Raw genomic sequence first — 26,167 nt, 5'->3', positions numbered from 1 at the left:
ATGAGGGATCAGAATCCAAGTATTTGAGTCCAGTTTTTTTTCCTGATTTTGGAAATGGATTCTTAGAGCAGGATTCCTTTCCACTGTCTTTTACCATCTGAAATTTAGATGCAGAGCTCAGCTTGGCCTCTGTACAGCCACCACGGGTAGAGGAGATGGAAAGAAGGGTGCTTGCAGGAACCAGCTTATTTCTTCCAGAGAGAGATACCTATAGTGGGTGGGACAGATCACCTTCTGGGGTATCTCCAGATGCTAATATCACTCCAAAGTCGATGAGACTGTAAATGATTAGCTTAGGACCTTAACTTTTGGACATGTGACATCTTCAGACAGATGACTCCCACCTTTACTAATTTTATTTGCTTTGGTAAAATATTTGTAAAGAAAAAATTTGGGACCAACATAGGCTTTTATGCCCTTGAACACACATTAGTGTCCTTTTTGTTCCCTGGAGTATGCAATAGTGTCTGCATTTTTGAGCTCAAGTATTCTGGTATCCATTGGCTTGGAGCAGGATCCCTTGTTGGGAATAGGCTCTGATTCCACAAAAAATCTTCTGCCGTTGAAAGCCCTTGAAAGTTGTATGAATGGTATTAATTAGTAAGGTTACTACTCACTGATAGTTTTTCCTCATTTCACAAATGAAATAATTTTTTCCATCTCCTTCAAGCCTACAGCGAGTGATGAGAGAAAACTGATTAAAAAAAAAACACAAAAGACAACAGTCAGCAAAGAAAAGAGCATAAAAAAGACACTTTTTCATAACCAGTATTTGTAAGGAAAATAGATGGAAGACAATGAGCCAGAGGTTCCCTTCACTACTTGGCATGAGATATAGGAGCTTCTTCCGATGCCCCCCGTCCTCCTCCTCACAACCTTCCCCCCCCCCCCCCCCCCGCAGTTTCCTCTTTCCTCTCACTTTGTTCCTTCCTAAAGATAGTTGGGAGAGAAATGAGAGAGCTAAAGGTGAGAGAACGAAGCTTAGTCTGGAGCTTGATGCTCCTTCCAGTGTCTCTTTGAGCTGCATTCTGCTTGCAGGATGCAGATATTATACAATCTGCACTAAAAGGGACTTGCAGAAGTTCTCATGAACTAAAATTGAATGAATGAACTAAAAAATAAACAGCTACTTTTCATTAAGGTGTGAAAGGAGTGAGCCACTTCTATTCATTGTTTCCAGTCGCAGAATATTGCATCAACTGCTTCCCTATCAGTAAATGATAGGTTTTCACTTACTGCTTGGCTCACTCACAGCCATTAGAACAGAGGAGAAAGCAATTCAGTCATGAGAGATGAAGAGGAGGATGTGGAAATATTTAACAACTCTTGCTATGCTTGCGGTGTTAATAACATCAGAAAGATTCGTTGTATTTAGTCCTTCTATACATACTTTTTTTTCTCTCTCTCCTGAAGAAGCTAGTGCTGTGGATGCTCTTCTTATCACTGCAGAAGGGACAATCATTGGCTAAATCCTTGCTCATTCTCCTCTTTCTTTTCCTGCTGTACTGGAAGGTTAGCCATATGGATTTCTGTGGAGTTACATTGGGGTGAATATGCCCTGCTTGTAAATGGGGGAACCTTTCTGTGCCTTTTAAAATCTGAGTCATGATTCAGATTTGATGTGTGATCTATGATTTAGAAATATGAACCAGTTGACTCTAAGCAAAATGCTGCTAAATGCTTTAAGGTCCTCATTGGATAGAGGGATAGCACCATGATCACCCTCTTTTTTTTTTCCTCATTTAGAAAACTAACCTTTTCATCCTACACAGTCAAGCACTTTGATGCTCGATTTCCCAAGGTTGCACATTGGCCTTATCAAAATTTAGGCCTTTAATTTCCCTGATAGTGTCAGTCAAGGTAGGCAGTATTTTAGTCTGCAGTGAAGCCACAGAAATCAACAGGACAGTTCAAAGCGAGCAGTGATGCATTCAGCACAGCTGCCGCACTCCAGTTCCTGGAGTGTTGAAATGGCTTTTCCTGCATTTTGCTGTAGCTTTGCGAGTAAAGCTCCTTGGAGCAGAAATGGTATTTTGCTTTATGCAGTTACTAACACATGGGGATTATTTACTGTTAATGACTTGCACACATTTGCAGGGCTAGATTCACAGAAACATAATTTTAATGGCCTGAATTATTTAGCTCCTTTGATTAAGCACAGATAACAAATCTGTGTTTTTGTTCTAGCTCACTGCCAGTTTCATTAATCAGCTGAATCTGGGAGCATCATCTGGCTCGTTTCAGATCTCTTTAAAGGCCATGTCACGTCATGCCTTTCATTCTTTTTGTTTGTTGAGGTTTGACTGGGAAATGATAGCTGGGTCTGTTTGCTGCGTGTTAGAATTTAACATAAGCATCTACGTGTTTACAGGCGTGAGCTCTGAGAGAGGCTTATAGCCTAGTCATGTTAGCAAGCCTCTCCTTCATCATTATGGAAGTATAATTTTGCTACTGCATGTGTACATTATGGTGCAGAAGACAGGAGATGTGGATACAGATGGTTCCTTTTGAAAAAACTTGCATTGAATGGCCTCTGCTTTCAGTCCCATTATGCTTCAGAAATCACAGCCAGCCTCTTGCTTAACGTGGCTTTGGAGTGTTTTTTTCGCTTTGTGCTGTCCAAGCGTGAGTGGTCTAGAGACAAGTCATCACTGACAGTGTGTCAGTGAAGTGTGACAGTTCAGCTCCCTAATTGCTGCAATTAAAGAGGTGGGCATCGTATTGTAGAATAACATAACCCCTGTCTGTAGAGAAAAGGGGTGCAATTTCTTTAGCTGCTTAAATCTCTGCAACGGTGGAAGATGTGCGAGTATTTAATGGGCAGGAGGAGCCTGGAGTCCTGGGGCCAGCGCCGTGATGTTAGCCAGCGCGTGTTGCCGCCTGTCTGGCGGTGCTGCCCCGTTACGTGCGTGGGGGAGGCTTCATCTCCTTGAATCGTACAGTAGCAGTGGCTCTAGTGAATGCTTTGATCCTACAGCCTACAGAGAAACTGCTTGTGCTGGCTGTGATCATTATTTTAAAATCTGTTCAGGCTGCCAGATACTTCTTTTTCAGTTCCTTGGAGCTTAAAATGAACCAAATGTGATCCACCTCTTATCAGGTGCCCTGCTGTCAGAAATTAACTGGTTTGCCGTAATAAATTAGCCCCACCAGGGCAGCTGGTGGAAGTGAGGAATTATGTCAATTATTCAGAGCACTGCCTTCTGCTGTAGACTGTTCCGGGGAGCTGGTACTGGTTCTACCCTGGCAAAGACTCTGAAAATAACACAGCTATTTCTGAAGATAGTCTGTTGATTTTTGTCAGAAAACTGTGGCCCAGCTGCTTTTCTCTGCCTGCTTTTCTCTGCTTGGACTGTTTCAGCAAGAACATGTCCAGAGCAAAGCTCTCGCTGTTCAGTCTGTTCTCGCAGCGCTCTGTCATTCCCTCCTGCCATCCCCAGGCAGGGGGCTTTCTAGTAATTTACTTTCTTACACGTTACCATGATTAGCACGTTAGAAGCCAGGTGACCTGCGTTTTTCACATCTTAGGTATTACTCCTGTATTGTATTAGCAATGGTGTGCTGATTTTCTCAGCATAACAGCTTGGAGAGATGGCCAGGATTAGAATGTTTGAGAACTGGTTGCCTTATTTGCAAAATTGCAACAAAATAATTTACTATTAAAGAAAGAAGTTTATTAACTGCTTTAATGTAAGTACTACATTGTTCAAGAGTTCTTTGTCTTGCTGTATGCATTTTACTACTGTTTACGTGGGAGCAGCATGAAATCCTTTCTCCTCTGCTTCCTTTATGAATATATTAAAATTACTTGACTTTTACTTGGATACGCTTGCATATGTTTTTAAAAACATGTCATGGCTGAACTTCAGTTGAACTTCTGGCTAGTCCTTGCCCATAGAACTGAACTTTACAATTTGAACGTTTAGATTACTTTAAGAATAATCTAGTATTCATAAATATGAATGAGTAAATATGATGGTATGTAGGCATCCATAGTATAAATCCAGGCCAATTAACTACTGATTCCTTTTTCTTTTTCTTTTTTTTCTTTTTTTTTAGATGACTGCATCTAAAACTTTCACTTCTTTTGCTAATGGTGATCTTCTTTGTACTCTAATTTTCATATATATAATTTATTTTTCCTGTAATTATATGTACCTATGACTGTTTGTATATGGTATCATTAATATTTATGAACAGCAGCTCAGAATGAAGCTCTCTGCAGTAGACCCTGAGCAAACAGCGTAAGTGACAACAGAAGGCAGATACTGCAGCAGCTGGGCTGCTGTTTGTTTTCCTCTGTAAGACAATTTGACAGGCACCGTTGTTCCTAGCACCGCCTTTGCTTCAGTTCAGAGTAGGGGCCTGTAGAGCACAGACTCTGGACCCACGAACCTGGGGAGAGGTGGCTCGGAGATGACTGTGGCTGCTCGGGTGAGGTGAGGGGAGCCTCACACTGCAGTTTGCTGGGAAGCCCCGTCCGGGTGCCGCCTGCTGGGTGGCAGTGCATGCTGGTAGGACTGAGCCTGAGCCCCTGATTCCTGGTAGGTGTTCGTGCAGTCAGTGTGCTGCGGGGCAGTTGTTGAAATGCGTGCTCATCATTCTGCTGATCAACTCTGCCGTTTTGTCACCTCCTTGCCTTCAGCTTCCCCTGCCCGCCACTCCAAAGCAAGCATGGTGTGAGCCTGACCACTGTGATTGCTTCAACTACACATTGTTTATTCTCTCCAAATAGAATGCAACTAGGAATCAAAATCTAGTAGCATCTGCATTTAAGGGAGAAATGGAATTATACTTTTAATTAACTACCTCAAATGTTATATTTATACATAGAAGGACTAGATGTTAAGGAGTGAAAGCAGTGCAAAAATTGTCAGGAGAAAAGATGAGGGTACATTTGTGACAGCAGGGCTCCAGTTTTGACCTGCTGTTTTGATGCTTATTGGCTGGTATTCTGCTTTGAAGCTCTTTTAATATTTTCTTTTCTGTCACTGGGGCAGGTTCTTCAATGCACATGGACCAGCCTTGCTGCCAAGCTCTGTATGACTTTGAGCCAGAAAATGAAGGCGAGCTTGGGTTTAAGGAAGGGGACATCATTACTTTGACCAATCAGATTGATGAGAATTGGTATGAAGGGATGTTAAATGGAGAGTCTGGCTTCTTCCCCATTAATTATGTTGAAGTGATGGTACCCTTGCCTCAGTGATTGTGTCATTAAAGCTGTGAACATGATTTCATAACTGAAATGGATTCACAAATGTTCTATCAGTGTGGCATTCTGTGAAAGCCTTGCTATTTGACTGACTTACTGACTTTTGTATGCGTCTTTTTAAAATGTATTTATTTTGTATTCAAAAAATTTTACCTTCCCTGTCTTCATCAACCTGCAAAAAAACCCATACCCAGTTTTTTTGCTTTGTGCCTTGAAGATCACTGTATGAAGTGTTTACTGGTAGCTCACTGTTGCTCCAAAACTGCATTTCTTTCTTTGCTATTATTGTATGTGGATTTTTTTTTTTAATCTTTGGCTGCAATGATTTTATTATTGAAAACCATTGAAAACCATTTTAAAAAATACCGTAAGTAAGTGAAGCTAACTGTAACCAGTTCCTAAGTTACTGATGTCCTTGAACTTTTCTCATTTATCACACTGTAATTTATTGTGAGAAAGTTAATCCATGTTTCAAATAGTACGTTGACAAAAGGCAAAGTGGTTGTTGTCAATATTATGATGTTGTTGTACTAAGTACAAATTCTCAGAATTGAAAATTCCTAGAATTTACTGACCAAACTTAATAAATATTTCTGTGGGAAAAGAACTGTGGTTGCTGCTTCTATTCCTATAGTTCTGGCACTTGTTTTTGAGCTGGAGGTCGCTTTTCCTGCTAGATAGATCAACTTTCAGCAAAGAAAACAATGCTACATTAAAAATAGAGGGATAAAGCCAAACTATTAGTTTTATGACCCCTCAAACCAGTGGAATTTTAATAATCTTGCTTTCTCCCCCCTGATTACATAGCATTCATAACGTCTGTTAACATTTTCTTATAGCAGAAGGCTAAGAGGAAAAAAAAAAAGCATTTGAACTAAGTGCAAACTGGTCCTAGCTCTGCAGAGTTTCTATTAGAAAAATGAGTGAGTATTACTGGTGAGTACTGCAAATGACAGAAGTCAATACACTACTTTTATTATTTTTTTGAAGGGATGGAAAAGGAAGGAGAAGAGAATAGGTGGAAAGATGTAAATGCCATAGCTAAACACATGCAAAAAAAGGCCTCAGAGACACACTCAAGCCTCTTAACTGAATTTTACCTTTGATTTGATAGTACTTGTTTTTCTATTAGCTTTTTTCTGCTTTGCTCAGTAAAAATGGACATAGTAGCAACTAAAAAATTCAGCAGCCTCAGAGGAACATGTTCTCTTTTGCCAATTATTATCTGAATAAGACAGAAGACAGCAATGAGAAGGGAACTGAACACCTCGTGGGCAAGCTTTACTGGATACTGTAGCCCAATAGAAGCAGCATTCCCTAGAGAAGGTGCAGTTACTTTTGCATGAAAGAAGCATAAATAGCCCCTAACTGGCTGTCAAAACTCATGTTTCCCAGTTTCCTTTAACTCTCGGCTAGGGTGCTAAACTGCCTCCTGCTTGCACAACACTCACAAGAGAAGCAGAGGGTTATTCTTTACAGCTTTGCCTACAGCCTAGTAATTAGGACAACAGAAGCTCCAAATTTGGACCTGCTCATGCAAAGAAATAAGTTTATAACACCTTTTTCAGCTTTATAGGTGAGTACTTAGTAATTAAAGATTAAAGCAGCAATATAGGAAGTAACTTGTCCTGCCCAAGTTTGAATGAAACTAGCTGTGATGCTCTGAATACAAGAGTGCACATGGCAATTTTCAAAAGGTTTAGGCAGAGAAGAGAAAGGAGGTAGAGAAAAATACCACCAGCCACTAAGGAAATCTGTTGTGAACCACAGTTATGCACCAAGTTGTTGCTTAAGTAAATAAACAGTATCTAGGGAAGAGAAGAGTCACCATAAGTAATGGCTTGGGTTTCTAAAGTTGGCAGCAAAATACCTTATAGAGCTGCCTTTCATTGACTAACCTTTTCAGTTAAGAGTAGGGTAAGAAGAAATCTTGGTACAGAAAAAACACAGCCACATATGAAACCACATAAATTAAACACAAATTAAATGGCTTCCACTTTGGTACATTGCAGTGATATATTAGTGAATGTTAGGATCGTATATATTATATACTCCTTATAATCCATTGCACAGAATGCAAGCAGTGAAAGAAAAAGGTGAAACCATCATTAACCAAAGCTTGCAGCATCTTTGGCAAGATACACTGTTTAAACAGCACTAGCATTTTGTTTCACCTCAGGCCTTTGAAACGGTGTTCTGCCACTTGCCTGATGGGTGCTAACACATTTGGTTTTTCCTTCTGAACTTCTTTCTCATCTTTATTGGAGAGGTCTGTCTTGCATTTCCATAGCAAGCAAGAAAACAGGCACTGAGGTCTCATCTACCTAGCCAGAATTCCCTGGAGAGAGAATGTATAATACATATATCTCACTTCCTAGGCTGTTACTGGTGTTACCAAACATTCTGTAGCAGCTCTTTTATATTATGACCATTGCTGTACTTCAGTCTTCATTCACTAGTTTGTCAGTGGACATCAAGTTTCCCTTTGGACCACAAGGGAAGCATGATCTAAAATGATAAATGACTCCTCTTAAATCAACTTCATTACAATTCATCTTTATTAGCTATGTAAACAGTTCTATTGCTGGTCTGTTGCTAAAGGTTTCTTCAGTCTGCAGGAACTCTTTTCCAAACTTGCCAGCTGTATTGCTTCAAAGTATTTTGAGCCACTTTGCTAATACCAGTAAGTAGCAATAATTATTGCTAATAATTTTGATTATTATTTTTAACTTGTAAATATTAAAGTCCAAGACTGGTTATATACACAAAAAATATCTTTAATAGTAAAAAAAAAAAAAGTTTTAACACATCAAGATAAATGTAGCAAAGTTATAGCAGCATCTATTTAAGTTTAGGCCATAAGGTACAAGAATCTTAGATCTGCTAAAATGCAAGCATTCGGTCAGCATTTGGTTGCCATATCTTAAAACTTCAATTATTAAATAGCTTAATTTAACTAAATTTAAACCAGTCTAAGAAAAGCCTCACTGCATCCGAACACAGATCAGATCTGAAATTCAGTTCTGTAACACTGAAGACTTTGGCAAGGCAGCAGAGAACATCAGAAACTATTCCAGTAGCTGAAGAGGTCTGCAATTGCAGCTGCTTCCCTCCCTTCACGTTCTTACAGAGAAAGGGCTATTTTTTCACCATACAGCAACCAGGTAGGCTGGGGCAGGTAGTGGTGGTGGAATAATGACTGTGAAGGATGACTGCCTGCTGCCAAGTGTCACTTGTGCCTCTGTGGGCAGCAAAGCCATTGAAGTTACAGTAAATTACCTGCTGGCCAAGAGACAGTATTCCCCATCTATCTGGTTAGACATAGGCAAAGCACTACCGCAGACTGCACTTCCCCCTACTTACATCAAACATTTGGTGCACAGGAACATTAAGAGCAGGTATTTCTGATGCATCTTTTATTGCAGTTGATGCTTCCTAGCTCTGCTTTTTTTCAACATGCTTCCTATCCCCTTAAGAGGCTGGCTTGTCAGCACTATTCAGAGTACCTTATGAGTTGGAATGAGATGCTTCCCCAAAAAACACACACATTTATAGGATGCAACTGTCCAGTTCCAGCAAACAAGTAAAAGCTATGCTGTGCTGTATTGTATCTAGAAATAGCAAATACCAAGGTCTCTAGATTTCCTGGTGCTAGAACAGAACAGTACATTTAATAACAAACAAGTAAAAAACCATTTTACAAGTTGCTTTTAATTTTAAAATTTTAAACACTAGAAAGTTCTAGCAAGTGATCTAGACCAGTTCTGTATTTCAGTGTCAGGATCTAAGCAGGAAACACTTCAGACACTCAGCACTCCTTCAGGATAAAATGCTTTTCCCACAGCCAAGTTCAGACTTGCTCAAGGTGCAAGCTAGGCTGTAATCTGGGCCACAGTTTCCTACTCAGGCTCAAGACAGAAATTGCCTTCAGAGAAAACCCATATCAAAATATTCAGAAAGCTGGGCAGCCTCATGCTCAGTCTTAAGTATTTATCATCATTTTGGGACACATGTCTAACATTAAGTATTGTAAACTGTATGCTCTCCCGTATTCAAGCAAGTTATGGAAATGAGATCCTTATGTTCAATTTAGAGCAAAAAAATTTAAGAAGATTGCACTTTGCTGCTCTTCAAATAGTTGAATCCAAGACAGGGTCCAGTGTCAGACAGTAGGAAATTTCACATTATGGACAACACTTCTTACACACACATCAGATAGGTGTGAATTCCAAGTTTCAGGTATTGCAGAGGATACTAGAACACATGTAGTCCAAAATGTCACTTTGCGCTGAGATGTTTAGATGATCACCTTGTCTTCATTACATAATAGAACAGCTAGGGTCCTCATTTTGCTGCAGAAATAAAACACTAAAGGTATTAACTACCTACCATGCATACAAATGTAGCATGTTATTGCAGTGCAAGCTGGTTAAAGAGAACATAGTTAACCTACTCAATTCCCTTCATTTGTTGTCTTCCAGAATATTGTAGATTTAGTTATTAATAAAGCAAAACAGTTGAGAGGCAGGTTATTACCAACTATATTAGAGGGTACAGGGGAGATGAAAAGAGAGAAAAGCTTTCAGAATTTGGGAAGTCCATGCAATTCATAAGCCATTTCCTTCTTAATGAAAGGCTATCAAGCTGTACCTTACTTCTGAGGCTTCAGAAATCTTCTGGCATGCAGATTCATGCTAGCCCTTGCAAGAAGGGACCTATTTTTGACTGAGTTGCCATCATTTCTGTATTACTGGTGTGGCAGAAGCATATAGGTAGTAAGAGGAATTTGACTGGAATTCAGCAGAGTAAAGGAAGGACATTAATATTTCCAAGTGGGAGTATTAGAATGGATTCTTACCGTAAGTGGCTCACAGTTGTGTTGTAAAGCTGCTGATAAAACAGACTAAAAGGTAACCCCTTCATTACTCTAGCTTTGCATCAGTGATTGCAGAACAAGCCTTGTCATTAGTAAATTCAAATAAAGAACCTTTAAGAAATTGGAGGAGAGGCCTTGTTCTGAACATGAAAAGGCTCTTAACTACTAAGTCTTTTCATAAGCCTAAGGCTTCTGCTGGTATCCCAGCAATTGTGGTGTGCTGGGCACTGTAAGCCTGCAGTTCAGAGCCACATTACACAGCCTTACTTGTTAGCCTACTAATGAAGAATCTCACCTTCCTTCAGTGCTACTGGAATGCTACAAGAATGTCCGAGTGATCTGAAAACTTCAGTGAACTCCCTTTAAACCAGATGGTACTCTAATAATAGACACTTCCCCAGATTCCAAGGGGAAAAAGGTAGGGACAAGGAACCAACCAGACAGTAACTGCCCCTTCCAAGGTACATCATTTTCTTCAGCAAGACAGTAGTCTGAGGAGCTCCCTAGTTTATTTTCTAAGTATTTTTGTAATGTAACAGTTTGAAAATTTGTGTTGGCTTTAAGATGGGCTGCATTAAAATACCAATCCTTGTAACTGTGTAGGATCATTTTTGGCAAGAGCTGTGGTAGCTCTACAAACTCTTATTTGCAGGAGAGACAGACTTGAGGTTTTAGCCAGGCATCCCCTTGCACTAGGGCCTTTCAGTTTGCACTAGTGAGGGAAGCATGGAGCTATTTTAAGACAGAAGCAAACCAGCTCAGAGTCAAGTACAGTAATTACTAAACAGGTCTTACTAGAATAGGCTGAAGTACTAAATGAATCAGAACTAAGGTCTCCAGCTGGTAACTGGTCTTTTAGACAGCAATACGGACAGCAATAATGCTGTTTCCCTTCCTCAGAAGGAATGTAAATGACAATATTAGGTCCCACTGCACAATAATTCAGGACTGCAAACTAGCATTTAGTCAGGTCTGGAGCCCCCTCCCCTAACTGTCCTTTTTGAGCTTAAGCTACTGAATCCCAGGATGTGATGGAAGTCAACTGCCAGTTTCCAGTTTTCCTTTCACATTGCTGTGCAACAACAGAAATCAAGTTTTGCAAGTACTCCCTTGATGGCAAGTCATTGCTAGAGAATGACTGTCTTCAGCTCAAGTGCTTTAACTCATTCTATTTACTAAATTGTAACATTTAAAAAAATATTCATTATACCCAGTGATCACAGCTTAGTTGGACTTGGTTGACCAGCTTATTAGTATTGAAGACATCACCTTTCAGACTAAGTGCATCTGAAAATAGGTAGTCATTCTAAAAATGACATTTGTGCTCTCTCTATGGTTTAGTATATTTTTTCCTTGCAAGGAGTCTGTAGATAAGCTCAGCTGCAGAGTACATGCAGTTAAGAGCTCATTTTATCTTATTTCCAAGTGTAGGCTCTCCCTCCCCACCTTTCTGGAAGGGAGGGAAGTGGAAAGCATGGGAATGGTGAATGCATACCTCCATTATCCCCCTCATGGTGATTTAAGCATCTAAACTCCTTATACCTGCAGTGAGGTAGTGACATATTTGCACTTAAAGGTTCTTGTACAAGATGGTCACACAGATGAGATTTGTTACTGACTGTTGGCTTCATATTTAGAAACCTAGCTCTTTCTGGAATTGTTCAGTTATGATTTAAAGCCTTCATATTAGCTCTATTTTAGAATACTTCAGCAGTTAAAGATACCTGACCACTAATGTATCAAAGCACACTAGGAACACTCAAGATCAAGTTCAGACTTGTAAAAATCTGTTAAAAGCTATTTGGAGGGGCTACCGAGAGTCTTTCAGAGACACTGCAACATGTAAGCTGTAGCCAAAGGGGTATAATTCAACCAAAATATGCCCGTTCTATTTAAGCTTTGTCAATTCCACTAGCATGACCTGCAACTGTGCTACATGCCACTTAAAGTACTGAAGGGAGTATTTAAGAGTAAAGCAAAGCCGAGATGCTTATTTTGCTGGGCAAATAAAAAAAAAATCTGGAAGCAAGCTTGCACTGAAGTGCCTCAGACTCATGTTTGAGTTTCAGAAGTACTTAGGCAATCAATACACCCAGAACTTTGATTTCAGTCTCTTCATATTTTTGAAGTATTAGCCTTCTTCAGCACGAATTTAAGTTATTTTAAGAGCACGTCAGGGACACTGTTTAAGAGCATCAGATAAGTCATTCCAATGCACAAAAGATATTTTATTTCCAGTTAGTGTTTGCGCTCCTTTCTAGGGATAAGAGATTGTAAGCTTATTCATGCTCAGACAGTTTTAGATGGTACAGACATTAGAGCTAGTATTCTTCAATGTTTATTTTTATACTAAGACCAAGCAATTAATGATGCTATTTGATCACATTCCACCAGAGAACAAACAAGACACCTAATTCCAGTTCTGATGCAAAGCCATGCAAACTACATCCTACATGGGACAAGAGACTGCAACACTACTACTGGCACAAGTTTTCTACAAGATTACAAGCACGATTCTCTCACTGATCTCACCTGCTTTAGGATGCTCACAGGAATCACTATCATGAAACCAAACAACATTTCTTTTTTCTTCTTCTTTTGGTCTGACATCAAGAAAAACGGTAAGAGTTGTAGGACATAGATGGTACTTGGGGAATTTTTCACGTAGTAATGTAATGTAGTAATGACAAGAAATTAAGTAATTCTGTTGACAGCATGTATTTAAACTTTGGGCAGCTTACCTGAGATGGAAACTCCATTTCACTTCCAGTTATTTCTTCCTCATAGTCATCATCTTGTTCACCACTTCCCTCTCCTCTGGGTACATGCATTATCTTCCTCTCTGCCAGTTCCTAGAACACAGCTGAGTCACCACCAAGACCCCTTCACCCCCTCAAGATTTAAGCACATCAAGAAGGTTTAGTACTAGGAAGTTCTAGCTAGTTACTACTTCACTTACCTCACCATCATCTGTAATGAGTGTAACACCAATGGTGTCCCCTGTTCCCCAAGACTGAGACTTCCAGACCAGATCACTAGGACCTGGGCTTACACCAGCATCTGCACCCCAAATCTGCAGACAGATATAAATAATGAGCTTAAGATCCTTATTCTTAGCTAGATAAGGATTCATTATTGTGTGCAACTCCTAAGCACTCCCAAAGATGTCCAGTAATATAAGTTGAACCACTCTGCTCTGTGGCAGGATTTGTGCTTTTTTAGGACTAATCAAGAAACTGGCAGTGCTTTCAGCTTAAGACTGTAGAACATCTAGCACAGAAAAAGCTGTTAGCAGCTTCTACCAGATTAAGAGGTAGCCTTGCTTGGACATGCATACCATTTGGGTCACAGAGCAAAACCATGGTTATAGACTTACTCACAGCAGCAAGCTGTGTACACAAGATGGCCTTCTCTAACCTGGAGTCACTACCAGACCTCTTAAGTAAACTTGTGATAGTTTGGAATATAGAGTTGGGTTTTTTGAACACTTATCTAGACCTACTTAGATAAGCAGTTACAGCTAATGTTTAGCTTAATGCCACTAACTGAGCCCAGCATGGCTCAGTAGACAAGCGATGCTAGCAACAGGAAAAGTCTTTGCACAGCTTGTATCAAATCACCAGACCATGGGGAGCTCTAACAGTGAAGAGTTAGATTTTGTTTGCAATAAGAGCACATTTCAATCTCAAGAATCCAGATTATCCACAACTTTAAGAAAATTTAATTGGCGTTTCAGGTTAAGCTGTTGCAAGGATTTTCCTGTCTCCCTCTCCATATGAGGATTTTTGGTTCTCTGGGCACTTACAACACTGAGAAAGTTTAACAGGCATTAATAGAGCTTTTCTTGTTACACAAGCTGGGTCTCTATTGTCCTTCAAGATAACAAAACCACAGCTCTTAAGTATTACAAATCTGCTACCTACTGTAACCATCTGGCCTGCCTGAAGAGTGAACCGTGAAGGGAATCTGTATGTTGCATCAGAGATACTTCCAAGCCGTCGTCTCAACACCCATCCATGCAGCGGTTGATCCTATGGGATAAGAAGTTTCTCTCAGCATTACAGGCCAATACCATATCATAGAAGAGCAAGGTTCTTTCTATAGTCAAGGATCATTTAATTCCATTCACACAGCATAAAGGAGTCTGACCAATTTTAAGGCTGCCTTCAAGTTTCCAATAAAGCCTCCCTATGACCTGTGCCAGTACTTCCTTACAGTTAAGATTACCAACTGTCCCACAAATTTAGGCACCCCTGTCCTTGCCTTCTGTTAGAATATCATGATGTTCTTACCAAGGAGATTCTGATAAATGAACTTGGTCATGTCCTTCCACAAGTTGAGCCTGAACATACATAAAATGGCAGGTGAAGGTTTAAAGTATGTCAGGCTGAAGTAGCAAAGCTACTAACCTTAATTTTTAAAAGCTTCAGAACCTAATTCTAATAATTCAGGATTTGCAGATTAAACCATCTGAAGAGTTACCTAATTAGAAAAACCTTCTCCGTATGGGTTAGATACTGCCAATCCTATTCAGCCTTTTAGCTGTTCTAATCACCTCTAAGTAATAAGAAGCTGTCATTATCCAATTTACTAAGCACATTATGTGGTTCATCAAGGAACAAGTACTTCTGATAGTGCTAGACTGAATCTGGTGAGAAATAACTAAACACTTCTGCATCATAGAAGCCAACAGAGCTCCTCCAAAGGCACCTCTCAGGCAGCCCTGTGAATAGGACACCTGTAGTATCCAAATCAGTTTACAAACTCCCCTCTTGACCGCAGTCAGGTTAGCTGAAGAGTGGGCCTATTCAGTATTTAGTTTGGCAGTTCTTTCCTCACTTTTCATTCTTTCCAGCCCCCATCTCTTACTAAGCCAGAAGTCCATTCACAAGGAGTCATGCTTCACAGTGAAGGGAATGCAGACTTGAATGAGTAGAAGTACCTCTTCAGAGTTGTTTTTAAGCCTGACAAATTTTCCCTCAGTATCAATTTCTTCAATAGACACATTTCCAGAAGATGAAGCACGCTGAACAGTCTTAAATCCAGTACTGCGTCCTCTCATTTTGGCTTCTTTCATTTTCCTTTTTCTCCCATGCAGAAACCGGCGCCCTTGACTCGTTGTTGCTTGAGTTGCAGTGCCATGTGAAGATGGACTAGGTGAGAGCTTTAGTCTAGAAGGGAGTCAGATAAGCAGATATTCAAGTGAATGCTAGTTCTTCTTGCTCCTCTCCTCCCAGGAGACCCAAGCCTAACAGCTTCCTATATCCCAGCTTTCCATAAAGTCTCAAACATAAGATTTTATTTTTACTGGCAAGAACAACTTAGTAAGTAGCTTGTTAAGTTTGGAAGACAGCCTCAGACCTAGAGTTCAGAGCAAGCTTATGTCCATAAGAAATTATTCCCAATTGCAAGAAGTATTCATTTAAAGCCTCTATGGATATGCTCTTTAGTGGAAGTAGTTTTAAGTTCTTGACCTTTCTTAGCATGTAGTGAGAGTTCATGTTGTTCTCACCAAGCAGCGTATGGTGAGTTGGAGTTGATACAACTTCCTCATTTCATTCATGTATGCAGCCTTTAATGCTGAAGTTCCACGAGTGCCAAATGAACTTCTCAGCTAGCTAGACAGTTAAAACCTGTGCAGAATGACTACCTATGTAAGCAGCTTTTTTGCAACATTCATTACCCCATGCAGATGGCATCAGCACCTAAGTCTGAGGTACAAGGAGAGAAGAAGGGCCACTATTTCTAGGATGTAGCATGAAGCTTTGAGAAAGTTTAAATATGATTCAGGGAGGGGTGTCTAATGAAGCTTCGAGTCTTTTTGGTTGGGTTTACAAGTTACTACATTGTTAAGGGGGTGTGGGGTATAAAGCATGATCTATTGTAGATCGTTTTTAGGAACTAAATTATCATACTAATTGCACAATCACATTTACTTCTTGCCTTCTCCCCATTCTAAAGCATATGGGGTTAATTATTATAGAGGTCTTAGATGAAGTCTTCATATGAGGATCTTGTCATATCCTACCTCTGCTCCTCTCCTTCCAGCATCTTTCGGTAGGCATTTATTTCCAGATCTAAAGCCAGTTTCACATCTAAGAGATGCTCATATTCTTCCAACTGTGCTTGTACCTGCTGCTGGGTTTGTGCCATTTCTTTCTCTTTTTCTGCCATACGTCTTCGATGGAGATCACGATCATAATCCAGTGTCTCTTGTAGCTCCCTTATTCTGTTCTCCAAAGCAGCATTCTAAAATTAAAGGGGAAAAATTCAATTAAAGCACAACAAGATTAGAAGAGCCCAATACTTTGAACTGACTAAAGTAAAATGATATTAAATATATATATAAACATAGATAGTACCTGGCTTTGATATTGACTAACTTGGGACGTCAGAGCATCGACTCTCAGCTTCGTTTCCATTAGCTCCTCCCGAGCAGCATTGGCAAAGTCACTATTCCTTGCCGCAGACAGCTGGGCATTCTCCATCTATGGTATAAGTCAGTGTTAGTAATGAGTTACTTATGACCTTTTATTTTAAATACAGAGAAAACTAAGTGATTTCCAGCTGTGTTACATCTGGAAATAGTTATGTTTTACTTAACTGTGCAGATACCAATAAACTCCAGGTCAAAAGATTTTTCATTGCTTTTCAAGGGGGCTTACATGATTTTGATATCATGTCAGCAATAATCAGGTAATTAAAGGTGCTGGATTAAGACATTTCAATTACAGATGCATAAAGACTTTGTATAGATATGAGGTAAATTGATTCTCCAGAAGAACAATATAGAGAATAAGGTAGGAAGCTGCTTGTCAAAGCATAAGACTACATATTAGGTGTATTATTCTTCCCCAAAGTATTACTCGTCCCCAAAAGTTTTAAACAGTTTCTGTAACACTAAGCTATTTCTAGAGCAGGTCAATCTTGAGATTTTTTTGAGAAAAATAAAACAAAAGCTATGCTTTTTTAGCTTAGCAAAAGCTAAAAAAAAATAAAAGAAAGCCATGCTAATACAAGAGGCAGTCACAGGAGGTCCAGCAGGAATCCTGGCAGAAGTGTCAGAAGGAGTTTACTAAGTTAGAAACCAGAGAAACTCAGAAGAATTAAGACAAAATTAAGAGATCTACTTGATAATAAAAGCAGCAGAACATACCATTCTGCACTGAATATTAAAAAAGGCTTAAGAAGCAATACTGTGCAGTGCAACCAGCCCAGAGACCTCTAGGATCTTAATTACAAGAGTACAAGCCTGAAGCATTGCTTCTGTCTGACTGTAAGGCTAATGCTAGGACAAGGTGGTAGAGCATTTACAGGAGAGAGATACCATCACACTATCTCCACAGCCACTCTGCCTTATTCAGTACAGCTGCAAAGGAACATTTGCATTCATATGTTTGAAAGTGCCCTTCAGCAACCATAATACTGCTCCATGTATTTTAGTACAACTATAATTGCAGCAACTTTTATTCACCAATGCTGTAGTTGCTTAATACTAATAATATACTTATAAAATACTTAATATAAAATACTTAATACTAATAATAACTTAATACTAATATGTAGTTGCTTAATACTAGCACACTTTGGACCTAGATTTGTCAGGCTTGTATTCAGATTTATCAGGAGTTTGAATTCCAGTCAATTTTGTTACCTTAACTGTCCCTAACTCTGCTCAAAGGAATCATTTATGCTTGAACCAGTTTTATTTGGGATTATACATGTTTGTGGACAAAAAATTTAATTGTCAAATATTTGACACTGTTCTGAGATTCTACAATAGCTGTAGAGTTGATTACTTTTCACATTTATGCCAAGAAATTTTGCATGGAAAGCAAGGGCTTCACTCAGCTATTTATGTGAGTGTCAATTTAATCATGTCAAGGTGCAGAGCTTAAATTTTGTTTTATTGGCATCTTCTGCAGACTCACTTTTGCACTGAATGTTCGTTCCAGCTCTTCTTTGTATCCTTGAATTTGTTCTTCATGTTGTTTTCTGAGCCCTTGCAGAGCATCCGAGAGCTTACTTTCAAATTCTCTCTGACGGCCGGATTCTATTTCTGCTATCCTGCTCTCATGGACTCTCTTTGTCTCTTTTAGCTCCTAGGAGGAGAACAAGTTTCTCAGAAAATAAGCAAGCCACTTCACAACACAGCTCAATTTGAGACTGTGGCCTTACAGTAACAGCTTAGCAAGTCATTCAACACAAGCAGATTTGTCATCAAGTACATGGAAATTCATCTGTATTCACAGAATTTAGACACTCATCCATTAGGTCACCTACTTCTATCTAGGCACGCTGGACTGTTCAGCTTCCTTACTGCCAACATTGCTCTGATGAACTACTAAATGCAGTAGTTTGCATCCAGTTTGCAGACTAATCCTTTGAACTAGATTGATTTCTTAACTTTTCACCTAGTTAGAGGACATGCATGTAGACTAGTTTAAGAACTGCTTTATGTATTCTTATTTTATTCAAGAGCAGCAAGCTGGGTTAAAAATTCAGATCACCACTTAAACCACACATGCTTTGGAATTGGAAAGTTGGTTTACATTTACATGATATTCAGTTCTGTGGTACATAATGAATTATCAAAGCTGTCTAGTAAACTTTGAGAAGTGTTAATGAAGTAGGGAACATGAGATGCTTATTAGAAGAGATTCCACTTCTTTGGTTATTTTAGGCTTCTAGAAAACACCTGGAATCATTTTATTTCAGCTGTAATATTCGTACTTTCAGTTACACAAAGTAGTATGTTGGGATTGTAGTTACCTTCAGAAGTGCAGCCTGAGAAAATTATCTCATACTCCAGATACCTATTGGTACTATGCCAGTTAACATGAGGTTGTGCACTTTCTTGAAGTCTTCCTAGTTAGGTGGTTTTTATTGGTTGGTAGACTGTCATAGGTTGACTCAGCTAGTTACCTTTTTAAGGATAAAGCACATGTAACATTGCTTTTAAGGGCATCCAGGGGTCATTGACACCTACAAGAATCCTTGTTAATAAGCTAAAACATACATCTTCATGAAGGCGCTTCTGGAATGTCATTTGCTCTTGCAAAGTTTTCATTTGATTTTCCAGATCCACTCTCCTCAACATTTCACCGTGGAGATGCTTTTTGGTATCCTCCAGTGAGATCTTCAGCTGGAAGAGATTAACATCAGGGTAACTGAAATTAAGAGATGCTTTTCCAAACAAAGGCAGCCAATTTAAAACAGATCATTCAACTTCATTCCTACATCAAAATACACTGCTTAAACAGTAGAACAACAAGCTTCATTTAAAATTCCTGATTCACTGGGACCCAGGATGTTTGCAAAGTATGCTGTTAAAGTGTACGTGGAGCAGATTTTTCAGAGGGTAAGTATACAGAATCCCACAGCCACACCAGCTAAGTTTCACTACTGTTTTATTTCAAGCCCAGGAAGTAGACCTCAGGTAAATCAATTGTACCACCCATATAGATTCCTCCCCTTAACAATACTAAGTGTTCTAAACTTCCATCTAAATTCCAATGCCATTTATTTGATATTTAGCAAGTGATATCCCCCAGTATAGCCTTACTATGCTGGCAAGCTATTAGACACTTCAAGTATTGGAGTGTGCTATTTTAATGATACAAAGCTTTATTTCTCTTCCTAAGCCAGCTTGTTCAATGATCACATTAAAGCATCAAGATAAAACATTTTTAAGTAACTGCTGTAGCAATTCAAGCCTCAGAGTTCATTTCTGTAGCACAAGTCTATTAAAAAAAGTAGTGAGAAATTTATTCTACCAAGACTTAAACATAGTGAAGCAGGGTCCAAATGTTCTATTTAGTGACATGTTAGAGAATGCTACAGGGGCTGTAGCAATTCAACTTGATTTGCTCTTAGAACAAGCAGTATTATATACTACAGGCACAGAATGAAATTAAAAGGTACTTGCTACAGGGCATTTTAATGAACCAATTATTCATTTTCAGTAAGATTCAGTAAATCCTTTTGCTCACCTGTAGTTTTCATAGAAAACAGTCTCTGCCTACCTTTAAAACACCAATTAACTAATTTAGGAAAAGAAAAAGCAAGTCTTCAGGAACAAGAGCAAAACTGAAATTGTAGGAGCAAGTCTTACAGTGACTACTTGATCCTTCAGTTCCCGGAGGTCGTTCTCCAGGCTTCGGTTCTCACTCAGGGCTGTTGCTAGGTCGGCTTCCTTCGCGTTCAGCTGAGCATCGAGGTCCCTCACGCGAGCCTGTGCCAGGTTTAAGTCTGCTTCCTTCTTTGAATTCCTACGAGAGAGAAGTTTTACACTCACCAGTTGCAGCTGGCAAGGCAGGAATAGTTTTGTTTTTTTTTTAAGGTCTATTTACCATTACTGGGGGGGGGTGTGGTCTGTGGTAGAACTGAAGCAGAAGAAAGGGAAACATTTGCAGTGAGAATACAGAGTGGGCTCTAAGAAAGGAATCAGGCAGAGCTTTCAGACAAGCATCATTTTTCAAAACAAAGACATGGAGAAGCTTTGCCCCAGTTCGCAGCTCGTTTCTCTCAAGCCCTGCACAGTATTCGCTAGCGCGGACCGCCAGCGGGGAGGGAAGGCCCCGGCCACCATCTCCAGAGGGGCCCGAGCCGGGCACAGCTGGCAGCAGTCACCTGCCCCGACCGAGGCGGCACCCAGGAAGCGGACACCCCCCGGGAGCGGTTAAACCACCCGGCTGCGAGGGACAGCCGGGGGCTCGGCCTCACCCACCCGGGCGGAGAGGCCATGGGCCGCCGCGGCCGCCAGCGCGCTGAAGCGCCGAGGGCAGGAGGAGTTCTGGCCCCTGGAGGGCACCGTCCCGCGCCGGGGCCTCCTCCTGCCACCCAGGGCCTGCAGCCGTCCGGCCGACCGGATGGACGAGGCGGCTTCGGCGGCCGGCTCTGCCCAGCTCCACGGCAGGTTCTGGTCTCTGGAAGAAAGGGGTGATAGTTTCCCACCGCTTCAGTTTAATGTCCTTGCGGCTGTCTGACCTACGTCCAGGGTCCAGCTTCCTGCTCAAAACCTCTCAAATTTGAGATTGTGAGGAATAACGCTTCCGACTTATTTTAGCAGAAAGCTGCTCTGCCAAGCGGCTAGGTTGCGATAATTCACACAATGAGTTTTCCAGTTGATAACTGAGCAGACCCATTGGAGGGAGTCCAAAGTCGCTCTGCAGGAGCCATCAGCTCTAGAAAGCCTGGACAGCAAGGAAAGATTGGGGGAAAAAGTCAGGGTTGTTTAGTCTAGGGAAGAGAAAAGTGACAGGAGCCATAACAGTCTCCACACACGTCGGGGACTGCAGCACAGAGGCAGGGAATCTTTTCCCTGTCTGTTGTGGAAGAGACAGGAAGTTGTAGGCTTAAATTGCAGGGAGGGATATTTGGGTTAGACATTAGGAAGAAGAAATGAACGGTAGTTCAGCACTGAAGCAAGTTGCCTGGGGATATTCTGGAATCTTCTTCTGGCTTTAGAAGCGGTTACACGAACGCCTGCTAGTACCCAGGTACACATGGTTCTAGCATGGGCCTGGGGTGAGAGGGGCTAGATGAGGTTCTCTCCAGCTCTGCTTCCTAGAGGCATTTGTGGATCATCCTCACGCTCTGTGAGCATGAGGTGCTAATAACTATGCTAGCAAAAGAAGGTAGTTTACTCAGATTTTAGAAAAAAGTACTTCTGAGTGTAATCAACAAGTTAACATTGTAGATTTTACACCATTTACAAGTTTTTTTAAATTATTTTCTAGGCATTAATTCCACTTTGTTCTTGGGATCTCTGCTATCAGTATCACTTATTGTGAGTATTACCTAGTTATGATACTAACAAGTGTCTTATAATACTACTTATTGAAAATGAAACTACTAATTCTGTCAATCTAAATTTTCATTCCAGTCACCTAAATGTGTGCAAGAATGACACATTCCATTAGCATCTGTTAACTATGGGTTGGAAAGCTTCACTTTGCTCTGATGCAGGCTGCTTACAGCCCGGTTCAGGTTTCTTCAATTCTTTCCTGACAAATACTTTCAGAAAACTTAGGCAAAGCATTTAATCTTTAATAATACCAATTTAACAAAGCCTGGCTTTGAGAAGTGTTTACTACCATTTTAAACCAAGTTTAGGGTTCAGAACAGCACTTTGCATTATTACACAACAAGTAGTGACACTACTCCAATCTTGCATATTCTGACTTTGAAGTCTGCACTAACCATTCCAGAACTAAACCTGGCCTACTGACTATCAAATGCCTGTGATAATAGCTTTTTGACATTTCCTATCACATACTAATTTACATGTTCCAGGCTATGTCTCATACCTTGTTTGACCTGGAGAATTTGAATTTAAGAAACCTTTTTAAATCAAAAGACAAACTCCTGTTTGTCAAGACAATAGACTATTATGAGCACTTATAGAATTCATTCTTACAGCTTGGACTTATTACAGCACACATTTCAGGTTCAAAATGCACATCTATACCCACTGGTGCACAAGGAAACCAATCCTCTCTGCTGTGCTACTGTACTTGCTTTGACCTTCCTCAGGCTCTAAGTTAAAACAACTGATATGCTTACCCACAGCTCCTGCTTCCCAAACATCTTTGGCCTACTTCCAGTTACCACTGTTTAAGAAGTAAAAACAGAGTAACTGAAATGCAAGCGCATTTCATTGTTGCTGAAACTTTAAGTCTCTTTACTAAAGTGATTAATAAGAGCCAATGGTTAATGCCGTTGGGAAAGTTATCTGGTGACATTCCATCCTATAAGAGTTCCAGGTTATTTAAAGGGTTTATATAAAGGCCATGATACCCTCAAAGCAGTTTGTTCCAAGTCATCTGAGACATTTGCAGTTAGACAGCCTAGATACACATACTCATTAATATTAGGACTCCTGTCTAGTCCTTTCAGAAAACAGGATATACTTTGTATCATTTCCCATAGGTTATAAAGTTAGCCGCTTTAAGACCTAGATGCTTTAAAGAAGTTAGATCAGTCCAAAGGATTACATACCTGCCAAGCCTAAAGCTTTATAAACAAAGCCACTGAGTTAGACAAACACAGAGCAGCAGAAAAATTCCTGAACTGGCATTAGCCTTCTCACTGTCCAATCAAGTGGCTGGTTACATTTATGAAACAGACTTACAAGCTAGGATCTGGCATGAATGAGACAAGACCAAGCATTCTAAGCAGCTGAAAACAGAAACTTAGAGTAAAAACAAATTTTATCCTTAAACAGAAGAGCTACTGAAGTCCTACTGGATCTATGAGGATACAGCATTTGCACCATACTATGAAGAGTCAGAAAAAGCTAGTACTTAAAAGTTGTATGTTATAAAGCTTATAGCAAAGTTTAGGCAGCTTATTAGCATCCAAATTATACATCTGTAAGTGGTTTAGAAGTACAATAGGGCAGTACAGAGGTGACACTACTAGTTTTTTCACATATTCACCAAAGAAGCATGTTAAAAGTAGACACTTCTCTTTCAAGGAGTTTTGATTGTTGGGCCACTTCCTTTTCCAGGCCTTAGGGGACCAGATGACAAGGAGACAAGGCACAAGATACACAACTTGAAAAAAAAATGCAAACCTGAAACAGCAAGCAGTTCATCCCAGTAACATTTAAATCTTATCTGAAGATGGAAAAGCCACTAGGACAAGTCCTATGCAGTACCAGCCTAGGCCAGGTAAGGGTCAGTCAGGGAATATAGCTGTATCACTTACAGAACAAACTGCTTTGCTTAGTCCCCTGTAGGCAATGCCTGAGCTAATAAGCCCCTAGCAAATACTAGCTGACTCCATGCTGAAACTCCTTTTCCCCCATCCCTATAGCTTTCTACATGCTTTCCAGCATAGCAGCTTCTCAGGTGTTTATGGACCCAGGTGTGGTGGCAATCCCAGTCAGCCATGCATTCACACACCACTGCTCCATTACAAGCTCTCCCAACACCAGAGGCTCTGGGGGAGCCCCACACCCATCACAAGGGAGCTCTGCAGCCTCCTTCAGCCCCACAGCACTAGAACAGGTGCTCAAAGCAGTGTCTCTAGAGCCCACGTTACAGGGCACACACAGATTCCCCCTGAGCTGAGGCACTGCAGGCTCCCTGTACCACCCCTGCGGGCGTCACACCACCGCCTGCCCACACCGAGCACTGCCCACACCGAGCACTGCCCCCCAGCACCCAGGGGCTGGCTGCAGGCAGCTACCGCCTCTTGGCCCGCCCCGCCTGCGCCTCGGCGCCGCAGGGCCGGGCACCGACCTGCTGTGCAGCTGCCGGTGCTCCTCGCCGATCTTGCCCAGCTCCACCTGCAGCGCGGCCCGCTCGATGGCGATGTCGTCCAGCGCCCGGCGGGCGTCGGCCAGCTCCGCCTCGTAGCGGAGCCGCAGGCTGCCCAGCTCCCGGCCGCTGCCCGCCTCCTGCTCGGCCAGCCGCTGCTGCAGCGCCGCCTTGTCGGCCTCCAGCGCCCGCACCCGCTCGATGTAGGCGGCCAGGCGGTCGTTGAGCTGCCGCAGCTCCTCCTTCTCCTGCAGCCGGCTCAGCCGCGTCGGGCTCAGCGGCGAGGCGGCGGCGGCGCGGCCCAGGGAGCGGCCCCCGCCCGCCGGCGTGGAGGACAGAGCCGTGGCCATGGCAGCTGCGGGCTCGGCACCGCCGGCCGGCGCCGCCCCGCGCAAGGCGCCCGGGCAGCCCCGCCGCCGCCCGGTATAAATAGCCGGCAGCTGCCGCCCGCCCCGGCCGCTTAAAGGGCTCGGCCGGGGGCACCGCCGGCGGCTCCGCTAGAAACAAACAAACAAAAACACTGTTTTTTCATTTCTTTCCTTTTTTTTCTTTTTTTTTCTTTTTTCTTTTTTCTTTTTTTTTCTTTTCTTTTCTTTTTTTTTTTTTTTTTTTTTGCTCTGGTTTTGCACATGATTGCAGCTGCTGCAGCACATCCGTCCAACGGAGCTGCTCGCAGAGGGCGGGGAAGGAGCTGGTAGGAAGCCGGCAGCAGCTCGGCGTCGCTACCAAACGGTGCGAGGTGCCGGGGTAAAAAAAAAAAAAAAAAAAAAAAAAAGAATCGCCTTTGGAGGCAGCATCACTGCCGCAGTGTGATGCTCGCACTCCGGCCTGCCTCGCCCCGGAGCGCTGCTCTTTCTGTCTGGTTTTTGCATTTTGTTCAGGCGATGAACATAAGCTAGTCCCTGCTTGTTTCTTGTTTGTGGGCATTTTTAGCTTTTTGGTTGGGCTGTTGTGGTTGTCACTCAGACCAGTGCTGCAGTGTTGCAGTTGAAAATTGCTGCTGTGTGTGAAAAGGGAAAAGTGAAGGGGAAAAGGGAATCTGCATCAAGACAAATATTTGAAGTGGAATATGAAAACACTTATGCTGATTACATTTTATAAAAGTTTTTCTTTGACATCCCATATTAAGGGCATGTACTGTGGTAGTTGTCCATTTCCTCTAATAATTAATTGACCTTATTTTCACTTTGATATTAATTTTTACTTCTATTTTAGAAAGTAGATTCTGCAGTGATTAAGTACAAGAAGAAAAATCTCTGAACATTAATGTAACTGTGAGTTATGATATTTGTTGCAGCAGTTGAAAGATGCTTTAGTTAAGAGCTTAGCTTAGGCCAATATTGCTTACAACCCAGATTAACAGCCTTTGTCCAAGCATACGAAGTATAACTAGTCAAGAAGTTCTTTAGATATCTTTAATAGAGCAAACAAAAACCGCTTTTTAGCTAATCTACGATGTAGGCCTGTATTCAATGGTGCATTTAGTCAGTTACGTTACTAGCCAAAGCAAAACTTCCCAGTTCCTGCTGGGTCCTAAAGGTGCTGAGAGTTATCAAAGGCTGCGTTACTGCGCGGAGAGATCTCCGATTCTGTTACTGTCTGCTGCCAGCATGGTCGCAGGCTGAGCTCTGCCCACAAGGCCAGTCTGGGAGCCTGCCGTTCTCCCTCTGAAACTGTGGCGTTGTCAGGAGCGTAGCCTGTGCTTTCAGGCTGCGCTATGGTCAGTCCCTGATCTCAGGTGATTTATAAGGTCTCAGGTGAACTCCTGCCTGTACAGGAGAGTATGGATATGCAACTGAGTCTTTTTGCTGA

General features: G+C 41.4%; 2 protein-coding genes across 7 annotated transcripts in view; one reads left to right on the top strand and one right to left on the bottom strand.

The window, feature by feature from the left end:
• SH3GL3 (SH3 domain containing GRB2 like 3, endophilin A3) overlaps positions 1-5,819 on the top strand; it is a 50,695-nt gene extending 44,876 nt beyond the window's left edge. For all 3 annotated transcript variants that reach the window (XM_062583681.1, XM_062583683.1, XM_062583682.1), the window contains exon 9: positions 5,001-5,819. In XM_062583681.1, the coding sequence (XP_062439665.1) occupies positions 5,001-5,206 (206 nt within the window). In that variant the 3' untranslated portion in view covers positions 5,207-5,819. The remainder of the gene's footprint in view (positions 1-5,000) is intronic.
• LOC134144612 (lamin-L(III)-like) lies at positions 413-24,705 on the bottom strand. Of its 4 annotated transcripts, XR_009959432.1 has the most exons (13): positions 24,338-24,705; positions 20,203-20,359; positions 19,108-19,233; positions 18,020-18,190; positions 16,451-16,576; positions 16,117-16,337; positions 15,031-15,259; positions 14,012-14,119; positions 13,048-13,161; positions 12,830-12,940; positions 12,621-12,691; positions 10,071-10,099; positions 8,005-9,564 (listed from the first exon to the last, which is right to left on the bottom strand). XR_009959432.1 is itself a non-coding variant. In XM_062583679.1 (12 exons), exons 1-11 carry the CDS (start codon positions 24,703-24,705, stop codon positions 12,650-12,652), a joined length of 1,773 nt encoding a protein of 590 aa, XP_062439663.1. In that variant the 3' UTR covers positions 413-571; positions 12,621-12,649. The 4 variants fall into 4 exon arrangements, 3 of the variants coding, with proteins under 3 accessions (XP_062439663.1, XP_062439662.1, XP_062439664.1); XM_062583679.1 differs by lacking the exons at positions 8,005-9,564; positions 10,071-10,099 and adding an exon at positions 413-571; XM_062583678.1 differs by lacking the exon at positions 10,071-10,099.
• Between the last annotated feature and the right edge of the window lie 1,462 nt (positions 24,706-26,167).

This window comes from Rhea pennata, chromosome 10 (assembly GCF_028389875.1).
Source record: "Rhea pennata isolate bPtePen1 chromosome 10, bPtePen1.pri, whole genome shotgun sequence".
Taxonomy (NCBI): Eukaryota; Metazoa; Chordata; class Aves; order Rheiformes; family Rheidae; genus Rhea; species Rhea pennata.
The sequence above is the reverse complement of the archived record's forward strand: the minus strand, read 5'-3'. Positions and strand labels throughout refer to the sequence as shown.

Coding starts and splice junctions, on each gene's coding strand:
- LOC134144612 (XM_062583679.1), bottom strand. CDS start 24,705: ATGGCCACGGCTCTGTCCTCCACGCCGGCGGGCGGGGGCCGCTCCCTG. Junction 16,577..18,019: donor AACGAACATTCAGTGCAAAA/GTGAGTCTGCAG, acceptor CTTATACCATAG/ATGGAGAATGCCCAGCTGTC. Junction 14,120..15,030: donor TTAAAAACAACTCTGAAGAG/GTACTTCTACTC, acceptor CTTATCCCATAG/GATCAACCGCTGCATGGATG.